The sequence below is a fragment of the Anomaloglossus baeobatrachus genome, chromosome 7 (genome assembly GCF_048569485.1).
Source record: "Anomaloglossus baeobatrachus isolate aAnoBae1 chromosome 7, aAnoBae1.hap1, whole genome shotgun sequence".
NCBI classification, from domain to species: domain Eukaryota; kingdom Metazoa; phylum Chordata; class Amphibia; order Anura; family Aromobatidae; genus Anomaloglossus; species Anomaloglossus baeobatrachus.
The window spans coordinates 148,458,805-148,482,673 of NC_134359.1; the positions used below are offsets into that span (position 1 = coordinate 148,458,805).

Genomic DNA, 23,869 nt, shown 5'->3' on the forward strand with positions numbered 1-23,869 from the left:
AGTCTGAGAATATCAGACCCCAGCTGTCCGCTTTACCTTGGCTGGTGATCCAATATGGGGGGGACCGCACGTTTTTTGTTTTAAATTATTTATATAATTTAAAATAACAGCGTGGGGTGCCCACTGTTTTGGATTATCAGCCAAGGTGAAGCTGCCAGCGGTGGTCTGCAGGCTGCAGCCGTCTGCTTTACCCTAGCTGGCTACAAAAAATGGGGGGACCTCACGTCGTTTTTTTTTAATTATTTATTTATTTTATGGCTAAATACAAGGCTATCTATCTATCTATCCCTCTATCTATCTATCTATCCATCTATCCCTCTATCTATCTATCCCTCTATCTATTCATCTATCTATCTATCTATTCATCTATTCATCTATCCCTCTTTCCCTCTTTCCCTCTATCCATTATCTGTCTATCGATTATCTTTATTATTTATTGCAGGGACAAATCCGCGGTAAATCCGCGGCAAATCCGCATGCGGATTTTTTCCGCAGGTCCGGAAATCTTTCACTGGCAGAAGTTTCTCAAGAAATTTTCTTGAGAAACTTCACATTTCTAGTGCGCACATAGCCTTAGGCTGGGGAGGGGCAATAACCATGGGTCCCTCAGTCTATAATATAAAGGGACCAGCAGAAGCATTGATCAGTCTGTGCCATTGTAGGTAGATAAGAAATCCAGTATGCTGAGCAGTAAATAAAGGGTGCTTTATGCTACGCGTTTCAAAGTGATAAGGCTTTCCTTAAAACTGGGTTTACACACTGCAACATCGCAAAGGACATCGCTGTAACGTCACCGGTTTTGTGACGTAACAGCGACCTCCCTAAGTCTCTGTTGAGTCGCTGGTGAGCTGTCAAACAGGCAAACCTGGCCAACAACGCAACAGCGATCCGGACCTGCAGAGCGACCTAGCGGGTTGTTGGGGACGTGTCAAAGCTGCTATTTGAAAGGGAAGTCGCTGTAAAGTCCCCTTTACACACTGAAACTTTCTAGCGATGCATGCTGCACAGCGGGAAACAAAGGACCTAGGAATGGTCCTGAACGATTTGTAGCGATCACAACTTCACAGCAGGGGCCAGGTCGCTGATAGGTTTCACACACTGCAATGTCGCTGGGGAGGTCGCTGTAACGTCACAAAACCGGTGACGTTACAGCGATGTTGTTTGCGATGTTGCAGTGTGTAAAGCCACCTTAAGAAGTGCAGTTATCACTTCGAAACACATAGCATAAAGCGCCCTTCATCTACTGATCAGCATACTGGATTTCTTCTCTACCTACAGCAGTGCAGACTGAGCCAGGCTTCTGGTTCCTGTATACAGTGGAACCTTGCTTAACAAGAACAATCAGTTCTGGGACTGTGCTTGTTAACCAAGTTACTCGTTCAGCAAAGTAAGATTTCCCATAGGAAATCATTGCAATGCTGACAATTCGTTCCACTACGTGTTTAAAGTCCTATCCTGGTTCCCTATTCTGTCATTCCACACACGTGCAAACACACACACACACACACACACACACCTTACCTTCCGTTCCATCGCCGGTCTGCTGGGACTTGCTGTTCTCTGGGACGGGGCCGGGCTGTGTATCGCGTTACCATAACGACGAGGCAGGAACTTCCCGGCCAGAGCGCTGACGTCAAAGGCAGAGCTACTTGCCTCTGATTGGCCAGCGCGCTGCCTTTCATTAGTGGTGACAGGAAGTTCCTCCCTCGTCGCTATGGATGCAGCTACACAGCGTGGAGTGGACCGCAGCGGTGAACTACAGCAGCCAGGAGGCCGGCGATGAAACGAAAGGTACACATATTATGTTATATTATATGCTCACCTTACCTTCTGTTCCATCGCCGGCCTCCTGGGTCTTGTAGTTCGCCGCCAGGTCATCGCGATGTACCCGGGAACTACAAGAACCATGAGCCCGGCGGTGGAACGGAAGGTAAGGTGAGCATAATACTGTATGTGCATGCGTGTTTGTGCGTTTGTGTGGACTGCAAGTGCGGGTTAGAGTGCGGTGGATGGACAAAACCGGAAGTGTGCGGTGAGAATTTCGCTCGTACAGCAAAGCTTTCTCGTAAAGCGGGTTACAAATTTACAGAAAGCTTTGCTTGTTAAGCGAAATTCTCGTTAAGTGGGTTACTCGTTAAGCGAGGTACCACTATATTGCCTTGTGCCTTAAGCCCCTATCTCATTTAACGACTTACCAGCGATCCCGACAATGATGTGACCTGATAAGGATCGCTGGTGAGATGTCACACAGTCACACCTTACCAACGATGCAGTAACGATCAGCGACCTATAACGATCTCGGCGGGCGTTGGGACTGTGTTAGGCTACTTTCACACATTCGGTTTGAGCACTGCGGCTCAATCCGGCTGTGAAAACTATGCAACGGATGCGGTGAAAACACCGCATCCTTTGCATAAGTTTTTACATGCGGCCCGTCCGTTTATTTCCGGTTGCGGCATGCTACTGAGCATGTGCAGTGGAAAAAACCGCATGCGGCGAGCGGATGCGGTTTTTTCCGCATCGCGCCGCATCCGGCCTCCATAGGTATGCATTGAAAAATGCGCCGCAGCGGCCGGATGCGGCGCGATGTTTTTTGCCGGAGCAAAAAACGTTGCAGGGAACGTTCGATGCGGCCGCAACATCGGCTAAATCTGCCGCATGCGGCAAAAACCGGACCGAACGCAAGCCCCTGCGGCACAATACGGCATTAATGTAAGTCTATGCAAAAAAAAAACGCAACCGGCGTTACAAAAGCCGGTTGCGGTTTTTCAGCAGAACGCCGTATTGTGCTGCAGAGCAAAAATCCGGATGTGTGAAAGTAGCCTTAGGAGTTCATTGGTAGGCATCAAACAGAGCGATGCAGCCTGCCCAGCAGGACATCGCCTTTGAAGAAAATGTGTATCAAGTGCCTGCACGCTGCAAAACAGAACCTGCCCCGAGGCGAGCATGAGACCTGTGTGGACGTATGAGGCCACGACGCACACGTCCTCCTACAGTGCAGCCGGTGCGGGGTGAACACCATCTGTTTACACCATGGCGGACACCAGTTGATTACGCAGTTACTGCAATGCTCCTGTCCCAGCGGAATTTAACCCCCTACACTCCCATAGCAGTCAGCCATGGTGATCTGGAGCTTGCGAGCAGAACTACGCACGTTACCTATATTCTTACCATCTGTAGTCTGCACCGTTGTCAGGAGCCGTCTAGTGGTCACCACCGGTTTCTGGCGCTACTAAAATTGGACTATTCCTCACAAAGGTTCTATTGGCTAGCTAGTACTATTCCCGTGGAACGCACAGTACGGAAGAACCGACGCGTCTGATTGACGTAAGCTTTATCCACTGAGGCTGCGGGGACGTCTTGGTGACGTCACTAGGGATGGTCTTCCGCTCTTGTGTAACAGAGCTCAGTGCATGGATGAGAAACTTGCTGTGAGTTTGGCGGAGACGTTAGCACAGGTATATATGTGACTGTGAGCCGCGGCTAACGGCTGTGCACACTGTGCGTTATGTAAGGTACGCGGCAGCTGCTGTGTGCACATGATTGTACTCTGGAGTTTCCCGCTGCTGTGTGCACATGACTGTACTCTGGAGCTTCTGCTGTGTTGCACAGGGAGCTGCCCGCTTCTGTGTTGCACAGGGAGCTGCCCGCTTCTGTGTTACACAGGGAGCTGCCCGCTTCTGTGTTGCACAGGAAGCTGCCCCCTGCTGTGTTGCACAGGAAGCTGCCCCCTGCTGTGTTGCACAGGGAGCTGCCCGCTTCTGTGTTGCACAGGGAGCTGCCCGCTTCTGTGTTGCACAGGGAGCTGCCCGCTTCTGTGTTGCACAGGGAGCTGCCCGCTTCTGTGTTGCACAGGGAGCTGCCCGCTTCTGTGTTGCACAGGGAGCTGCCCGCTTCTGTGTTGCACAGGGAGCTGCCCGCTTCTGTGTTGCACAGGGAGCTGCCCGCTTCTGTGTTGCACAGGGAGCTGCCCGCTTCTGTGTTGCACAGGGAGCTGCCCGCTTCTGTGTTGCACAGGGAGCTGCCCGCTTCTGTGTTGCACAGGGAGCTGCCCCCTGCTGTGTTGCACAGGGAGCTGCCCCCTGCTGTGTTGCACAGGGAGCTGCCCCCTGCTGTGTTGCACAGGGAGCTGCCCCCTGCTGTGTTGCACAGGGAGCTGCCCCCTGCTGTGTTGCACAGGGAGCTGCCCCCTGCTGTGTTGCACAGGGAGCTGCCCCCTGCTGTGTTGCACAGGGAGCTGCCCCCTGCTGTGTTGCACAGGGAGCTGCCCCCTGCTGTGGTGTAGATAATTGTGCCGGGCAGCCAGGGCTGTGGAGTTGGTAAGTCAAACCTGCGACCCCGACTCCTCAATTTCCCTTGCACCAACTCCACGACTCCGACTCATATATATACACATATATTGCTTATATTTAAGTGTGAAATTTATTGTAGTACAATATGAACATCAGACATTTAATCATTTCTATGATACAATAATCAAGATATTTGGATAGAACATAAAATATATTTATTGGATACAACTTTGGAACACAAACTGTAATAAATTGTAAATATGTAATACACTATGCAATATAGATTTTATATATATATATATATATATGTCATATGAAAAAGTTTGGGCACCCCTATTAATGTTAACCTTTTTTTTTTTTATAACAATTTGGGTTTTTGCAACAGCTATTTCAGTTTCATATATCTAATAACTGATGGACTGAGTAATATTTCTGAATTGAAATGAGGTTTATTGTAATAACAGAAAATGTGCAATCCGCATTTAAACAAAATTTGACCGGTGCAAAAGTATGGGCACCTCAACATAAAAGTGACATTAATATTTTGTAGATCCTCCTTTTGCAAAAATCACAGCCTCTAGTCGCTTCCTGTAGCTTTTAGGCCCTGTGCGCACTTACCGGATTTTTCGCGGATTTTGCCGCGGATTTGCTGCATGTTTCGCTGCAGAAAATGTTCATAACATCTCTGCAGTGAATCACCAGCAAATCCTATGGAGAAAAAAAATCCTGTGCGCACTGGGCGGAATTTGACAGCTGCATGTTTTGATGCGGGAATCCCGCAGCAAAAACAAGTGCATGTCACTTCTTTTCCGCACATCGCTGCGGGATTTCACTCCATTGACTCAATGTTAATCAAGAAATCCCGCAGGGAATAACGCAGGCAGCAAATTCTGTGCGGTTCACTGCGTTTTGCTGCGTTATTCCCTGCGGTATTTTGCGGTTTACCTCCGGTAATGTGCATCACTTGCTTGCGGTTTTGCAGGGAAGTGATGTCATTACAGGAAGAGGAAGCCGTGCAGAGTAAAGACACACACATCACACTCACATCACAGACACATAGATCACATAGACACAGACACATAGAACACACATAGAAAGAAAACGGAAATATAGAAAAAAAAGAACGTGGGCTCCGCTGCATATTCACCTTCCAGCCGAGGTAAGCACACAGCGGCGGCCCGGTATTCTCAGGCTGGGGAGGGAGAGGGGCAGGGTTAATGTCCCCTGCCTCACTTCCCCTCCGGCAGCCGAGAATATCAGCCGCAGCTGCCCCGGCACTGTCGCATGCAATATGCGACAATACCGGCGTGTCCTCGGCTCTTCTTGCCACCGTGTAGCAGTGGTGGCAAGGTAATACAAGGGGTTAATGGTGATGGGGGACCACCGCCATTAACCCCAGGCTTGATCATGGCAGCGTCTATGTGACAGCTGACATGATCAACCCGTAAGTAAAGTGAAAAAAACAGACACCGAAAAATCCTTTATTTTAAATAAAACAAACAAGCCTCGTTCACCATTTTATTAACCCCCCCCAAACAAAGCTCCGGCGTAATCCAGGTCCGACGTCCAGCGCTGCTTCCATCCAGCCGCGACTGTCACAGACACAGCGCTGAATGAAAGCAGCAGACAGCAGAGGTAATTACCGGTCATTTCCCATGGCCGGTAATGTGAACTCACTGCCGACCGTGGGAAATGCAGCGATCTGTCATCTATCTCTCTATCTATCTATCCCTCTGTCTATCTATCTATCCCTCTATCTATTCTTCTGTCTATCTACTCTCAGAATTAAATGACTTTTTTTTTTTTTCTTCAATGTGCTTTATTGCATTGAATGCAATAAAGCACATCCCAACCCGCACGCGGCAATACCGCGAATAATACCGCGGTAAAACCGCGGCAAACCGCATGCGGTTTTCGGGTGCGGTTTCCCACGTTTTTTTACCGCGGGTGCGGTAATCTTTGAGGGCATGCGGAATTTTCTCAAGAAAATTCCACTTCCCAGTGCGCACAGAGCCTTAATGAGTTCCTGGATCCTGGATGAAGGTATATTTGAACATTCCTGTTTACAAAACAATTCCAGTTCAGTTAAGTTTGATGGTCGCCGAGCATGGACAGCTCGCTTCAAATCATCCCACAGATTTTCAATGATATTCAGGTCTGGGGACTGGGATGGCCATTCTAGAACATTGTTCCTCTGCATGAATGCCTGAGTAGATTTGGAGCGGTGTTTTGGATCATTGTCTTGCTTAAATATCCATCCCCTGCGTAACTTCAACTTCGTCACTGATTCTTGCACATTATTGTCAAGAATCTGCTGATACTGAGTTGAATCCATGCGACCCTCAACTTTAACAAGATTCCCGGTGCCGGCATTGGCCACACAGCCCCAAAGCATGATAGAACCTCCACCAAATTTTACTGTGGGTAGCAAGTGCTTTTCTTGGAATGCCGTGTTTTTATCTCCATGCATAACGCCTTTTTGTATGACCAAACAACTCAATCTTTGTTTCATCAGTCCACAGGACCTTCATCCAAAATGTAACTGGCTTGTCCAAATGTGCTTTTGCATACCTCAGGCGACTCTGCTTGTGGCGTGCTTGCAGAAACGTCTTCTTTCACATCACTCTCCCATACAGCTTCTCCTTGTGCAACGTGCGCTGTATTGTTGACCGATGCACAGTGACACCATCTGCAGCATGATGATGCTGCAGGTCTTTGGAGGTGGTCTGTGGATTGTCCTTGACTGTTCTCACCATTCTTTTTCTCTGCCTTTCTGATATTTTTCTTGGCCTGCCACTTCTGGGCTTAACAAGAACTGTACCTGTGTTCTTCCATTTCCTTGCTATGTTGCTCACAGTGGAAACTGACAGTTTAAATCTCTGAGACAACTTTTTGTATCCTTCCCCTGAACAACTATGTTGAATAATCTTTGTTTTCAGATCATTTGAGAGTTGTTTTGAGGAGCCCATGATGCCACTCTTCATAGGAGATTCAAATAGAACTACTTGCAAGTGGCCACCTTAAATACCTTTTCTCATGATTGGATACACCTGCCTATGAAGTTCAAAGCTCAATGAGGTTACAAAACCAATTTAGTGCTTGAGTAAGTCAGTAAAAAGTAGTTAAAAGTGTTTAAAACAAGAAATTGATAAGGGTGTCCATACTTATGCACCTGTCAAATTTAGTTTAAATGCAGATTGTAAATTTTCTGTTAGTACAATAAACCTAATTTCAATTCAGAAATATTAGTCCATCATTTATTAGATATATGAAACGGAAATAGCTGTTGCAAAAACCCAAATTGTTGTAAAGAAAAAAGGTTAACATTAATAGGGGTGCCAAAACTTTTTCATATGACTGTACACTATGTAATAAACTATGTAAGTGGAAAAAAAACAGTTTTCAACAAAAATATATTAAATAACATTTGTGCAGTCTATGAGTTTGTTCTAAGAATTAGAATTGCTTCCATTAGATCCACCTTCATAGATGACCTCAAATCGGACCTAATAATTTTAAGGCTGGAGAACAACCTCTCTACAGTAACTTGGGTTGGAGGCAAAACTGTAACCACATGGGCAACATCTGTAACAATTTCCGGGTAGGAAGGAATTGACTGCACAGTCAGTTTTGATGAACGGTTGAATTTTTCTATTTTTTTAAAAGCAAATGACAAATTTTGCTGAAATTTGGTCAATCTGCTGCTATAGGAGACGGAGTGAAATCTTTTTCCTTGCGGCAACGCTTTGCCTGCTCCATATCATCCAAATACTTGTCAAAGTTAAACTCCTCATCTGATGAGGATGAAGATATGGCAGCAGTAGCACTGTCAGGACCCAAGTCCTCTTGCGCCTGGCAGTCCTGTAGGCCACGCATCCTAACCTAACTGCTACCTCAGTCAGAGCTTCTTTTCCTTTAGTAAGCTGTTGATCATCAAGCAGTAGACGATGACTTGGGTCCACATAAACAGCTGCCGAAAGAATTTTATTTTCCAATAGCTGTGTCACTCTCCATTTCATTGAAGCAGAAATGCAGCTGCGATTAAACCTCCTCTTTGGACAGGCAAAATAGCAAGTTCTTTCACTCCCTTGTGAAAATGCCAGGAGTTAAATCCTCCGCTTGTAATTTTTTAGTCACGGTAAATGGGTGATTAAGCAATTCCTTCAATTCAGCCACCTGTGTCCATTGACCTTCATTTAAGGTTACTGAGGGTTCGCCATATCTATAAGAAACGGTTTTAGTTTAAGCAATCACTCAACCATTAAATAAGTGCTGCCCCACTGAGTGGCTTGATCGACAATTGCCCCTTTCCCAGCACGTCTCTTCAAGATGGAATCAATTTTAGGGGTTCTGGCGGCAATAACCAATTTCCTCACTTTTCCAATCAGATTTCCAGCATGTCCCTCTTGCAGACTCTCTTAGGCCCCTTTCACACGTCCGTGAAAAACCACGTACATTTTTCACGAACGTGTCAGAGGTGCGTTTTGCCCTCCGTGACCCGTGTTTATGGGCTACGTGTGTTCTCCGTGTGTTATCCGTGATAACACACAGAGAATGGGAACTTTCAACTCGCGTGTCCCTGGCGTCGCTGTCCGTAGTGCTGATCTTCGGTCTCCGATCCTGCGACTCCCCGCTGCTGCTGCTTTCGCCGCAGTGAAGTGAATATTCAATGAGCATAATGAGCGGCGGTCGGAAGCAAGTGACAGCAGTGGCAGAGACAGGAGGGCAGGAGAAGGTGAGTAAAGGTTTTTTTTTTTCTCACACACATGTCTTCTCTCCGGTGCGTGTCACACAGAACACATCCGTGTGGTCTGTGTGTATTACGTGTGACACATTTGCGTTCCGTGTGACACCCATGATGCCGGAGAGAAAACAGACATGTCGGCGTGAGAAACACACGGACATACGTAAGTACGGAATGGACACACGTTCCGTGCGCAAATACTTGCGTGTGTCCAAAACCATAGGAAAACATAGGTGTACGTGTCTCCGGTACGTGAGAAAACTACCAAACACGTACCGGAGGCACGTACGTGTGAAGGGGGCCTTATTGGCAGCTGCAGCGTGTGCACAACACAGAGCATGTGATGAATATGAAAGTGTTTTGAAGCAGCTTCAACAAGATCTTCTAAAGCGGGCTTTACACGCTACAATTTATCTAACAATGTGTCGGCGGGGTCACGTCGTAAGTGACGCACATCCGACATCGTTAGTTACATTGTAGCGTATGAAACCTCCGACTTGCGATTGAACGTTAAAACGTTGATCGCATACACGTCATTCAATTACTGAAAATTGAAAGTCCGGTTGTTCAATGTTCTCGAGGTAGCACACACCGCTGTGTGTGACACCCCGGGAACAATGAACACACCTTACCTGCGTCTTGCGGCTCCCGCCGGCAATGCGGAAGGAAGGAGGTGTGCTGGATGTTTACGTCCCGTTCATCTCCACCCCTCCGCTTCTTTTGGCCGGCTGCCGCGTGACGTCGCGGTGGCGCCGAAGGTCCCTCCCACTTCAGGAAGAGGATGTTCGCCGCCCACATCGAGGTCGTATGGAAGGTAAGTATGTGTGACGGGAAATAATCGTTTGGGCGACATGGTCAACAAATTGAACGTGCCGCACATACGATGGGGGCGGGTCACATCGCTTACGAGATCATATGCGAAATTGTAAGGTGTAAAGCAGGCTTTAGTCTAAAGTATCATTTTGCTGTTCTTCCGCTGTAATATCTATTTGTTCCTCAGTTACATGAACAGCATTGTGGCTCCATCTCAAACATACTGAATCCTAAATTTTCTTCTAGCTGTTGTTCATTACTCTCATTCATCAGTGTAATTGTACTTATCATGTATGAAGCATTTTCCGTTACAATAGCAAGAACCTGTTCTTTTTTGAGTTCGTAATTTTGCAGAACTTTTTTCACTAAGGTCTGGAGAAACTGGCTGTTGTGATGAGCTTTAGTATTTTTTACTGCCAGTGACTTGGTAACAATTTATTTGTTGTCACAAACATATCGAACATTGATGGAAAAATAGTTCCCTCTGTGACGTGTGGAGGCATCCATTTTAAGAAACATGAAGCATGTTTTGAGAGTCTTTTTAAGATCTTCCTTTTGTTTAAGGGCTTCTTCAATCACTAATTTTCTAATACTTTTTCTTTCCAGAGAAACACCAAGTTTGCAGGCCATTTCTCCATTAAGAGCTGTAAAAGCTGGTCGTGCAAATAATGATAATGGTACACCGTGCTTCCTAACAAGCTGTATGAGTTGTCTTTTAAACATATCTGTAGTCATTGTTACAGTAACTTTGTCACTTACTAAATATCTTGTTAAGGATGTTTGAGATGCTCTTTCCTCCACCTTTGTCTGGCAGGAAGTGCTGGGCACTGGTTTATTGGTGCTGCTGTTATCTTTCTCAGTCACAGCTTTGAAAACTTCTGGGTAGAAGCGTTGTAAATGTCTTTTTAGATTGCAAGCTCTTGTAGGAGCATTTTTATCACTGCCTGAGTATGCACTGATTTTGGCATCACAGCATTTCTTTTCATCTGGGTCACTTGTCATACATTGACACACAAAATATTTTTCATCTAGTGCAGGCCTTCCTTCTTCCTGAGTGTGTTTACGTTTTACCCTTGCCTGTAGAGGAGGAACTTCACTGGTGCTCAAGTGCAGCACAGACTTATCTCAGCTAAGGCAAAGCCTAGATTCTTAGGCTGCATACATTCACACAGCGTTTTTGCGGATCCGTTTTTTGCAGTGAAATGCAGTGACTCTGGGCATCCCAGCAAAGTCAATGGGTTTCAAGATATGATATTCAGACACATCGTTTTTTGAGCATCCGTTTTTGGGCTCAAAAACAGATCCTCACAAAGAATGAGCATGTCAGTTTGTGTGGTGTTTTTCTAATCTGCTTTTGCTATTGAAAGCATTATCTATGAGCTCAAAAACCTATCAGGTGATGCGGTTTTTTTAAAAAGCTGATCTGCTTTTCAGGTTGAAAAATGTATCCTCAAAAAAACGCAATAGAAAATGCTGTGTGTGAATGTAGCCTTAGATGAGGAATGGAACAGCCATTTATAGGACATTTCATAACTTTCGTAAATTCCTATGAAAAAATATTCAGCACATTCTGCATTGAACTACTGTACCCAATTAACTAAATATTTTAGGAGTCGGTCCACTTTATACCGACTCCACCAAAATGAACATCGACTCCACGACTCCGACTCCACAGCCCTGCGAGCAGCTGCCCTCTGCTGTGGTGTACAGGAGTGCTGCGCCATGTACTGTGATAAGCAAGCCCAACATGTTTGTTGATTTTCGGTTGTTCAGTAACTTGTTTTCACTGCGCTGCATGTATGCAATGAAGAATTTGTAGTAGATCTGTTCTGTGCTCACAGGCTGCAGTTATTCGCTGAAGGATATCATCTTATTTAGGCTATATGCGCTCTCTGCTTCTTTTTCTGAGTGCATCTTTTTCCTGTTGTCACAGAAAATGCAGTTTGTGGCCCAAAAACCACATGACTTTTTGACAAGTTTTTGTAAATACGTTTTTAACCCCTTCACGACCTTGGACGGATCTAGCCGTCATGGTGCCCTGGTACTTAAAGACCCATGACGGCTAGATCCGTCATGGCGGAATCGCGGCACTGTGGTCCCGGTAATAGCAATCGGTGGAATTTTCCACCATATTCTAGAAGGAGGGGACCTCTACTTGACCTCCCGAGGCGTGGTTTCTCCACCCCGGACCTACGGTGCCTGTGATTGGCTGATTTGTGACAATGAGCCAATCACAGGCATTGTAATGTTTCAGCTAATAAACATAGCTGAAACATTGCAATCCAGCCCTGATCGGTGCTTCTCTAGCACTGCTCATTGGCTGACCTTTGTTTCAACCCCCCCAGCTCTGATTGGAGGGATCGTCCTCGTGCTTGAACCCTCCAATCACAGTGAATCGGCTTCCGGTGAACTGCCGGTGACCGCTCACCTCAGGTTCATTCCATCCGTGGAAGCTGAGGAGAGCGATCCTGCCGCCGTGATCCTCGCCGTGCCTGCCGCCGTGATCCTCGCCGTGCCTGCCGCCGTGATCCTCGCCGTGCCTGCCGCCGTGATCCTCGCCGTGCCTGCCGCCGTGATCCTCGCCGTGCCTGCCGCGCCTGCCGCCGTGATCCTCGCCGTGCCTGCCGCGCCTGCCGCCGTGATCCTCGCCGTGCCTGCCGCCGTGATCCTCGCCGAGCCAGCCTGCGATTCTCTGTAAGTATTGCTACCCCCGCCCCCCATCTGCTGCCCAACTCATCCACTGCTGTTCCCCCCACCCCCGCACCGCCCCTGTCCACGCTCCATCACTGACCCCGCACCACCTCGCCGCTGCCTCCGCTGCTCCATCGCTGCTCCTCCGCTGCCCACGCTCCATCGCTGCCCCTCCGCTGCCCACGCTCCATCGCTGCCCCTCCGCTGCCCACGCTCCATCGCTGCCCAGGCTCGATCGCCGCTCAGCCGCTGCCCGCGCTCCATCGAGGCCCCCGCACCGCTCAGCCGCTGCCCGTGCTCCATCAAGGCCCCCGCACCGCTCAGCCGCTGCCCGCGCTCCATCGAGGCCCCCGCACCGCTCAGCCGCTGCCCGCGCTCCATCGAGGCCCCCGCACCGCTCAGCCGCTGCCCGCGCTCCATCGAGGCCCCCGCACCGCTCAGCCGCTGCCCGCGCTCCATCGAGGCCCCCGCACCGCTCAGCCGCTGCCCGCGCTCCATCGAGGCCCCCGCACCGCTCAGCCGCTGCCCGCGCTCCATCGCTGCCCCTCCGCTGCCCACGCTCCATCGCTGCCCAGGCTCGATCGCCGCTCAGCCGCTGCCCGCGCTCCATCGAGGCCCCCGCACCGCTCAGCCGCTGCCCGCGCTCCATCGAGGCCCCCGCACCGCTCAGCCGCTGCCCGCGCTCCATCGCTGCCCCTCCGCTGCCCACGCTCCATCGCTGCCCAGGCTCGATCGCCGCTCAGCCGCTGCCCGCGCTCCATCGAGGCCCCCGCACCGCTCAGCCGCTGCCCGCGCTCCATCGCTGCCCCTCCGCTGCCCACGCTCCATCGCTGCCCAGGCTCGATCGCCGCTCAGCCGCTGCCCGCGCTCCATCGAGGCCCCCGCACCGCTCAGCCGCTGCCCGCGCTCCATCGAGGCCCCCGCACCGCTCAGCCGCTGCCCGCGCTCCATCGCTGCCCCTCCGCTGCCCACGCTCCATCGCTGCCCGCGCTCCATCGAGGCCCCCGCACCGCTCAGCCGCTGCCCGCGCTCCATCGCTGCCCCTCCGCTGCCCACGCTCCATCGCTGCCCAGGCTCCATCGCCGCTCAGCCGCTGCCCGCGCTCCATCGAGGCCCCCGCATCGCTCAGCCGCTGCCCGCGCTCCATCGAGGCCCCCGCACCGCTCAGCCGCTGCCCGCGCTCCATCGCTGCCCCTCCGCTGCCCGCGCTCCATCGCTGCCCCTCCGCTGCCCCTGCTCCATCGCTGCCCCTGCTCCATCGCTGCCCCTCCGCTGCCCCTGCTCCATCGCTGCCCCTCCGCTGCCCCTGCTCCATCGCTGCCCCTCCGCTGCCCCTGCTCCATCGCTGCCCCTCCGCTGCCCCTGCTCCATCGCTGCCCCTCCGCTGCCCCTGCTCCATCGCTGCCCCTCCGCTGCCCCTGCTCCATCGCTGCCCCTCCGCTGCCCCTGCTCCATCGCTGCCCCTCCGCTGCCCCTGCTCCATCGCTGCCCCTCCGCTGCCCCTGCTCCATCGCTGCCCCTCCGCTGCCCCTGCTCCATCGCTGCCCCTCCGCTGCCCCTGCTCCATCGCTGCCCCTCCGCTGCCCCTGCTCCATCGCTGCCCCTCCGCTGCCCCTGCTCCATCGCTGCCCCTCCGCTGCCCCTGCTCCATCGCTGCCCCTGCTCCATCGCTGCCCCTGCTCCATCGCTGCCCCTGCTCCATCGCTGCCCCTGCTCCATCGCTGCCCCTGCTCCATCGCTGCCCCTGCTCCATCGCTGCCCCTGCTCCATCGCTGCCCCTGCTCCATCGCTGCCCCTGCTCCATCGCTGCCCCTGCTCCATCGCTGCCCCTGCTCCATCGCTGCCCCTGCTCCATCGCTGCCCCTGCTCCATCGCTGCCCCTGCTCCATCGCTGCCCCTGCTCCATCGCTGCCCCTCCGCTGCCCCTGCTCCATCGCTGCCCCTCCGCTGCCCCTGCTCCATCGCTGCCCCTCCGCTGCCCCTGCTCCATCGCTGCCCCTCCGCTGCCCCTGCTCCATCGCTGCCCCTCCGCTGCCCCTGCTCCATCGCTGCTCTGCCGCTGCCCATGCTCCGCCGCTGCCCCCGCTCCATCACTGCCACCGCTCCGCTGCCCCACTCCGCAGACTGCCTGTAATCGCAGGCCAGTGCCTGCTTCCCCTCCCCCATCCATCTCTGCTGCCGACCCCCTTGCTCCCTCCACCCGCCCCCAATCCACCGCTGCCCCATGTTCTTGCTCAGAGTCTCGCATCGCATCACCTTGCACGGCCGCCCGCTTCCCGGGCAGGAGCGTGCAGCCGTGTACAAATACATGCTGCTGCACGCTTCTTACCAAGGAGCCGGCGGCTGTGCAAGGTGATGCGATGTGAAACTCTCACACGTGTGACGCTGGGCTTAGTGTCAGTTGCAGGTGCTCGTGTAAACTTTTTTTTTTTTTTTTGCAAAATTCTAATTTTTTTTTTTTTTTTTTTTTTTTTATAGGTCTTTTCCTGTTCATAGACACACACTTCTACATTTGAATAAAGTTTTTTTTGCACACATACACACACCACACATAAGATGTCCCAGTCTTCCAAATCTCGGAGGCTGTATTCAGCCGAGGAGGCATATGCCATTGTTGCCTCCGAGACTGATAGCGAAGGAGATGACCCCACATTCCTTTGTTCGTCCCAGTCCTCTTCCTCCTCCAGTGCCGAGGAACCACCAAGAAAACGTCGTAGAAAGAATCGTCCGGCGCCCAGTGGAGAAGACCCGGCGCCCAGTGGAGAAGACCCGGCGCCCAGTGGAGAAGACCCGGCGCCCAGTGGAGAAGACCCGGCGCCCAGTGGAGAAGACCCGGCGCCCAGTGTGAGTGATGCCCAGCCCAGCACTAGTGCTAGTGACCCCCAACCTAGCACTAGTGATCGGGAGTGGACCCCAGTCCCTGAAAATTTTGCACCTCGGATTCCTGATTTTACTCCCCAATCAGGAATCCAGTTTGATACTAACAACCTTAGAGAAATAGAATTTTTCAAAGTCTATTTCTCTGAAGAGTTCGTTAGTCTCATGGTGGTGCAAACAAATCTTTATGCCCAACAATTTTTGGCCGAAAAACCTCGCTCATCATATTCTAGCTGGACCCCAACGGATTCAGTAGAAATGATGAAGTACTGGGGTCTGGCTCTTCACATGGGGTTAGTGAAGAAGCCTGAACTTCGCCAATATTGGAGTGTTGATGTTTTATACAACACTCCAGTGTTTGGTATGATTATGACCCGCAAACGGTTTGAGGCTATCCACAGATTTTTGCATTTTAGGGACAATTTGGAGTGTCTTCCCCGAGATGACCCGAATTTTGACAGACTGTTCAAAATTCGTCCGGTCATCGAACACTTTAGCAAAAAGTTTGCTGAAGTGTACGTTCCGCAGAGGGAAATTTGTGTGGATGAGTCCCTCATCCACTTCAAGGGGAGACTGAAGTTCCGCCAGTACTTGCCCAGTAAAAGGGCAAGGTACGGCATTAAACTCTACAAGCTGTGCGAGAGTACCTCAGGGTACACTCACAGCTTTAGTGTTTACGAAGGCAAGGACACGCGGATCCAACCCCCAGAATGCCCACCTACTCTGGGGGTGAGTGGGAAAATTGTGTGGAGTTTGATCCACCCACTGCTTGATAAAGGTTATCATCTGTACGTTGATAACTTCTATTCAAGCATCCCACTTTTCCAATCCCTCTCTTCCAGAGGTACCGCAGCTTGCGGTACGATCCGGAAAAACCAGAAGGGCCTCCCTGTTACGCTAATTGGGCAGCTGCTCCAAAAAGGTGAGAGCAGAGCCCAATGTAGCGACAACATGGTTGTAGTTAAGTTCAAGGACAAAAGGGATGTCCTTTTCTTAACCACAATACATGGTCCCGGCACCTCTGCAACCAATGTTCGAGGTACGTCAGCACAGGTTCGCAAACCGGACTGTGGCTTGGCGTACAACAAACATATGGGAGGAGTTGATCTTTCTGATCAAGTCCTCCAACCCTATAGTGCCATGCGGAAGGCTAAGGTGTGGTACAAAAAGCTGGCTGTGCACATCGTGCAGATGGCACTATACAATGCTTTCGTGCTCTCACGATGTGCAGGCCAGACCAACACCTTCCTTCAGTTTCAGGAGGTAGTAATCAAGACCATGATCTTTGGAAGAGGAGGAGAAGAAGCAGCAGCAGTTCCTACTACCTCTAGAACTGAAGGTTCCCGTGTGGTACCAGGGCAACATTTTCCTGGTGAGGTACCACAAACCACCGCAAGAGGAACAACGCAGAAAAGGTGCCGGGTGTGCTATAAAAAAGGACTGAGGCGGGAAAGCAAGTATCTATGCGATACTTGTCACGACAAACCCGGACTTTGTATGAGTGACTGCTTCAAAGTCTATCATTCGTCCGGGTACTAAATTGATATAGCCCACCTAAAAATCCTGAGGCACAATACACGACAAAAGGCTGCTTTACACGCTGCGACATCGTTAGCAATGTAACACGCCAGATCGCACATGCGATCTTGGCAGATTGCATGCGCGATCTGGCGTGTTACAAAGCCAATGAGATTGCTAGCGATGTCGCAGCGTGTAAAGCACCCTAAGGCTATGTGCCCACGGGAGCACGTACCTTTGGATATATTAGCAGGTACGGCCGGATATTTCCCGCAGCTGCCCGCCGGCATTCGCAGCTATTTTTTAGCTGCAAGATTCCAGCGAAATAGCTGCGGGAAACATGCGGCTATACCTGCGGATCTCCCGGCCTATATCTCCATAGCGGAGGGCCGGGGATTCCACAGGTAATTCCGCAGGAAGAATTGCCATTCAATTTCGTGCGGCTGCGGGACATCCGCAGCATGTTCCGCAGCCACATAGTGGACACAGACATTCCCCATGTCCCATAGGATAACATGGAAAGTGTCTGTACATGGTAAAACCTGCGGAATTATCTAGAAAATCCAGATAAATCTGCAGGTTTTCCACTGCAAATTCCACAGAAGCAAGCTCCCGTGGGCACATAGCCTCAAGACTGTGACCTGTCACACAATATACAACAAAGACTGTGACCTGATTCACACTACACGACAAAGACGGTGACCTGACACACACTACACAACAAAGACTGTGACCTGACACACACTACACGACAAAGACTGTGACCTGATTCACACTACACGACAAAGACGGTGACCTGACACACACTACACGACAAAGACGGTGACCTGACACACACTACACGACAAAGACGGTGACCTGACACACTACACAACAAAGACGGTGACCTGACACACACTACACGACAAAGACGGTGACCTGACACACACTACACAACAAAGACTGTGACCTGACACACACTACACGACAAAGACTGTGACCTGATTCACACTACACGACAAAGACGGTGACCTGACACACACTACACGACAAAGACGGTGACCTGACACACACTACACGACAAAGACGGTGACCTGACACACTACACAACAAAGACGGTGACCTGACACACACTACACAACAGACTGTGACCTGACACACACTACACAACAAAGACGGTGACCTGACACACTACACGACAAAGACGGTGACCTGACACACACTACACGACAAAGACGGTGACCTGACACACTACACAACAAAGACGGTGACCTGACACACACTACACAACAGACTGTGACCTGACACACACTACACAACAAAGACGGTGACCTGACACACTACACGACAAAGACGGTGACCTGACACACACTACACGACAAAGACGGTGACCTGACACACACTACACGACAAAGACTGTGACCTGACACACACTACACGACAAAGACGGTGACCTGACACACTACACGACAAAGACGGTGACCTGACACATACTACACGACAAAGACGGTGACCTGACACACACTACACAACAAAGACGGTGACCTGACACACACTACACAACAAAGACGGTGACCTGACACACTACACAACAAAGACGGTAACCTGACACACACTACACAACAAAGACGGTGACCTGACACACACTACACAACAAAGACGGTGACCTGACACACACTACACAACAAAGACGGTGACCTGACACACACTACACGACAAAGACTGTGACCTGACACACACTACACAACAAAGACTGACCTGATTCACACTACACAACAGACTGTGACCTGACACACACTACACAACAAAGACGGTAACCTGACACACACTACACAACAAAGACGGTGACTTGAGGCACACTACATGACAAAGACGGCGACTTGACAAAACCTACACAACACAAATATAAAATTGACATACCAGGTCCCTGATAAAATACATTGCTCATTCCATTCGAAGCCCTGCTGTGCGCCCAAACAGTGTTTTTTCGCCATATATGAAGTATCGGCTTACTCAGGACAAATTTCCCAACAAATTTTAGGGTCTATTTTATCCTGTTCCCCATGTAAAAATTAAAAAATTGAGCCCAAAATAACATTTTTGTGGAAAAAAAAGTACTTTTTTGTTTTTTCGGCTCAATGTATGAAGCACATGAGGGTTATAAGTGCTCATTGCCCATCTATAATTATGCCTTGGGGGGTCTAGTTTCCAAAATGGGGTCACATGTGGGGATTGTCCACTGTTTCGGCACATCAGAGGCTCTCCAAACGCAACATGGTGCGGCAACAATTTCATCTAATTTTCCGTTCAAAAAGTCAAATGACGTGCCTTCCCTTCGTAGCCTTGCCGTGCGCCCAAACAGTGGTTTTCCGCCACATATGAGGTATCGGTATGCTCGGATGAAATTGCACAACAAATGTTAAGGTCCATTTAATCCTGCTACCGTTGTGAAAATTCAATATTTGAGGCTAAATTTGCATTTTTGTAGCAAAAAGTAAAATGTTCATTTTTTCCTTCCACATTGCTTTAGGTCCTGTGAAACACCTGAAGGGTTAATAACCTTATTGAATGTGTTTTTGAGTAGCCTGAGGGGTGCCGTTTTTGGAATGGTGTCACTTTTGGGTGTTTTCTTTCATGTAGGCCCCTCAAAATCAATTCAAATGTGATGTGGTCCCTAAAAAAAGTGGCTTTGAAAATTTTATTGTAAAAATGAGAAATTGCTTATAAACTTTGAACCCCTATAACTTCCTTATAAAATTTTTTTTTTTTTCCAAAATTGTGCTGATGTAAAGTAGACATGTGGGAAATGTAATTTATTAATTATTTTGTGTCATATGTCTCGCTGGTTTACGAGCATAAAAATTAAAAGTTTGAAAATTACAAAATTTTCAAAATTTTCGCAAAATTTCCATTTTTTTCACAAAGAAACACAAAAAATATTGGCATAAATTTACCATTAACATGAAGCCCAATATGTCACGAGAAAACAATCTCAGAATCACCAGGATCCGTTGAAGCGTTCCAGAGTTATAACCTCATAAAGTGACACTGGTCAAAATTGCAAAAAATGGCCTGGTCTTTAGGGTCAAAATAGGCTTGGGGGCTGAAGGGGTTAAAGCAGAAACAAAACATGATGGGATAATTGATAGAACATATAGAATAGATAATAAGAAATAACAGAATAGAAAGAAATAACAGAATAGCTCGCTAGATAGTGATAAGAAAATAAAGTCTTAGAAAAGCACCACTATTGCAGGTACTGAATGCCAGGCCTTACTGCAACTTTCCACAAGTTGTATTATACTGTATATCCAAAAAGAGAAAAATAAAGGCAGCACTCCAGTTTTTAGTGAGAAAATGCTTTAATGAGCCTGTGGCGATGTTTCAGTTCCAGGTGAACTTTTTTCAAGCCTGCCATAGCCATAGGCTCATTAAAGCCTTTTCTCACTAGAAAGCTAGAGAACTGCTGTCATGAACAGCCGGGTGGGAGTCTCACAAGATCCACCTGCATTTGTCACGATCAGACTGCTCCCTAGGGCCACCTCTTGTTGGCAGGTCACTTCTGGTAATGCCATACAATAGCACACGTTCCAGATAGCAAAAGGCTCTTTGGGTTTGGGGGTCGTAAATAGAGCAGGAGGAACAAAGCTATTAAATTTTATATATTTAATCCGAAAATAGGCAGTGTTTATAAAAATATACAAGATGTTACAAAAGGGAACAATACAAATACAGAGTACACAAATTCCATAAAAATAAAAGGGATAAACATGAAACTTACTAAACTCGTGCCATAGATGTGACGTCCGAATTTATGGAGGGAGGGTCTCCAGTACACTAAGGCTATGTGCGCACGTTGCGTACAGTGACTGCAGAAATTTCTGCAGCGATCTGAAGAGCACACGTGCGCTTCAAGTCGCTGCAGAAAATGTCCGTAGTGAAAAAAAAAAAAGCCGATTCCATGCGCTCTGTCTGCAGCTCCTCCCATAGATGGAGCAGGGGCTGCACGGAAGAAGTGACATGTCAGTTCTTAGAACGCGCGCTTCGGGCAGCAGCCGAAGCGCTGCGCTCTAAGACGCCACGTGTGCACGGCTCCTGCATAATCCTCATAGATTATGCTGGGGACGCCGGACCCATGCAGTTACGCTGCTCTACAAAGCACAGCGTAACTGCATGTAATTACGCAACGTGCGCACATAGCCTAACTGGCATCACCACTGCTTAGGTATGCCCTCCAGTACTGAACAAGTCCAAAAATGGGCTTGTGACGTTTATGACCTCAGCTCACCCTCCCATCTGTGACCTCATTTTACAATATCTTGTGGGCTGTGCCGAGGGGTTCAGAAAAATTAGTTAATTCTAGTTTTTCGCATATCTTTGCCCCTGGGCGATACAGGTGAGAGATTTTAGCATCATATTTTATATCTCGATTTTTCATTCGCATAGATACCAAACACAACACATCTAGTATGATTTTATTGGCCAATACCAATTTACCCAGCAAGGTAAGACTGTGCTCTGCATTCATCTATTCACTGGGATTCCAACAATATGCTATTCATGTTTCTAGTATTAACGTGGCACCTAAAAACTGGGTTCATAGCTTTTTTTACCCTAAAGACAAAGTAATGTCTTTGTCTGCACAATTTTTTTTTTCCATCCAGTGGCTTCAACCCACCGGTTGTAAATACCACACTCTCAGGTTATCAGATAAGGTCCTCATAGTGGTGGTATAAGGGACCTTAATTAAGAGTTTTAACTTGACATCTGACCATAGCCATCTATCCAAAAGTAGAAAAATATCACTTTTTTCTTTCTTTTTCTTTTTATTATTGTTTGATAAAAGAATGACCTGGGCTTCCCATATTTTTATATTCAACACAGGAACCGCAGCAGATGCAGGCTGCAACCCTCAGCTGTCTGCCATTCCTTGGCTGGTTATGACAAATAGAGGGAAACCACCGTTTATTTGATTTTATAAAATAAAAAAAAATATATATGACGTGGATGTGGAGACACGGGCTCAGTGGGTGCTCTTGTCCGCTGGCCCAGCCGCCTTTAGAAAGACAGCGTGGCTCAGGGCTCATCCCCATCCTTAGAATACCAGCCTTCAGCCGTGTGGCTTTACTTTGGCTGATATCAAAATTGGGGGGGGGGGGGGGACCGCATGCCGTTTTTTTAGGTGATTGGCGCGATCAGCTGAGCTGTCACTGAGGTTAATCGCGGCCACCGCTGGATCCTCCAACAGTGACAGCGGGTAACCTCAGTGACAGTTCAGCTGATCGCACTACTCACCTCAGTTGCTGCTTGGAGGTGACCGGTTGCTGCAGCTCCTGTCACCTTCATGCTGGAAGCGACGCTGGAGGTCCGTGGAGTACGCCGGATATGGAGGGCTTTTTGGGGTTTATTAAATTGGTAATGAGGGAATGTGTTTGTGTTTTTTATTTCTAATAAAGGATTTTTTCATGTGTGTGTTTATTTACTGTAACTTACAGATTAATCATGGAGGGTGTGTCTCAGACGCCTGACATGATTAATCTAGGATTTAGTGGCAGCTATGGGCTGCCATTAACTCCTTATTACCCCGATTTGCCAACGCACCAGGGCAAATCGGGAAGAGCCGGGTACAGTCCCAGAACTGTCGCATATAATGTATGCGGCAATTCTGGGCGGCTGCTGACTGATATTGTTAGGCTGGGGGGCTCCCCATAACGTGGAGCTCCCCATCCTGAGAATACCAGCCTTCAGCCGTATGGCTTTATCTGGCTGGTATTAAAATTGGGGGGGACCGCCCGCCATTTTTTTTAATTTATTTATTTCACTGCACAGTATAGACCCGCCCACCGGCTGCTGTGATTGGGTGCAGTGAGACACCTGTCACTCAGCGTGGGGGCGTGTCTCAATGCAACCAATCATAGGCGCCTGTGGGCGGGGAAAGCAGGGAATACGAGATTGTTTAATGAGCGGCCGGCTTTTTCAAAATAGTAAAAGCCGCCGCAGCAGTGTGAATGCCGTGCAGCGCCGCGCCGGGGATCGGGGAACGGTGAGTATGAGAGAGGAGGGGAAAATGACCGACAGACTGTGAGAGAGGGACAGAGATAGTGACGGACCGACAGAGAGAGAATAGAGACCGAGAGGGAGAGACCGACTGACAGAGAATAGTGATTGACAGACATTGGGAGACATCGCTCGTTTCCAGTGTTTTAGGAAACATGCGAGAAATGTATTTAGAAAATCGGATATCACTAGGATGGTGTGAGTGCCGTCCCGTGACATCCGATTTTTTTTACACGCTCCCATAGACTTGCATTGGAGAAACTCGCAGTAGAAACTCGCAAAAAAGCAGCATGCTGCGATTTTTTTTTTTTCTCAGTCCGATTCGGACTGAGAAAAAAATTGCAGATGAGAGCTGAATCATTCACTAACATGTGTCCGATTACAATGCGAGATTTTCTCGCATTGCTCTACTGCGAGAAACTCGCAAGTGAGAAGCAGCCCTTTGACAAAAAGAACACTGTCAAGTGTGTATGGGCCGATGTTGATTTCCGATGGACATTGTTCTGAATAACAGAATTGGAATCCACCTCGATGTTAATGTCAAGAAAGTCAATGCACCTGCTGATGTTATGCTTATAAGTCAATTTGATGTTAAAGTTGTTATTTCTGTTATTTGCCGTATTTATCTATTATTTTGTTATTTATCGTATAACATCTACTATTTGGAAATCACTTTTTCCTATCATATGGCCTCAGTTCCCCCTTTTCTCTCCACTCTCCTGTGATTGTTTTCACTATTTTTTCCTATGTCTGTTAGTGATCTTCTAATAAAGTTGTATTGTTTTTGCACAAAGTAGTCTTCTCCTCTCATTCTTAAAATATTTTTAACCTTTTATAGGCTCCCCGAGTTATAATCGTTGATGCTTCCAGGCTTCTGTTGCTATGAATGCCTTTTAAT

General features: G+C 48.8%; 2 protein-coding genes across 10 annotated transcripts in view; one reads left to right on the forward strand and one right to left on the reverse strand.

Annotated features, from left to right (window-relative positions):
* ORMDL1 (ORMDL sphingolipid biosynthesis regulator 1) overlaps nucleotides 1-3,306 on the reverse strand; it is a 390,769-nt gene extending 387,463 nt beyond the window's left edge. For all 7 annotated transcript variants that reach the window (XR_012724843.1, XM_075319028.1, XM_075319027.1 and 4 more), the window contains exon 1: nucleotides 3,172-3,306. The gene's annotated coding sequence lies outside the window, so the exon portion shown is untranslated. The remainder of the gene's footprint in view (nucleotides 1-3,171) is intronic.
* Nucleotides 3,307-3,379: 73 nt separating this feature from the next.
* PMS1 (PMS1 homolog 1, mismatch repair system component) overlaps nucleotides 3,380-23,869 on the forward strand; it is a 929,444-nt gene continuing 908,954 nt past the window's right edge. For 2 of the 3 annotated variants that reach the window (XM_075317755.1, XM_075317759.1), the window contains exon 1: nucleotides 3,384-3,458. Coding sequence is in view for 1 of the 3 variants with exons in the window: in XM_075317757.1 (XP_075173872.1) it covers nucleotides 3,414-3,458 (45 nt within the window). In the remaining 2 variants the exon portion in view is untranslated. Of the gene's footprint in view, nucleotides 3,459-23,869 lie in introns of all 3 variants that reach the window. The other variant, XM_075317757.1, reaches the window with a different exon arrangement.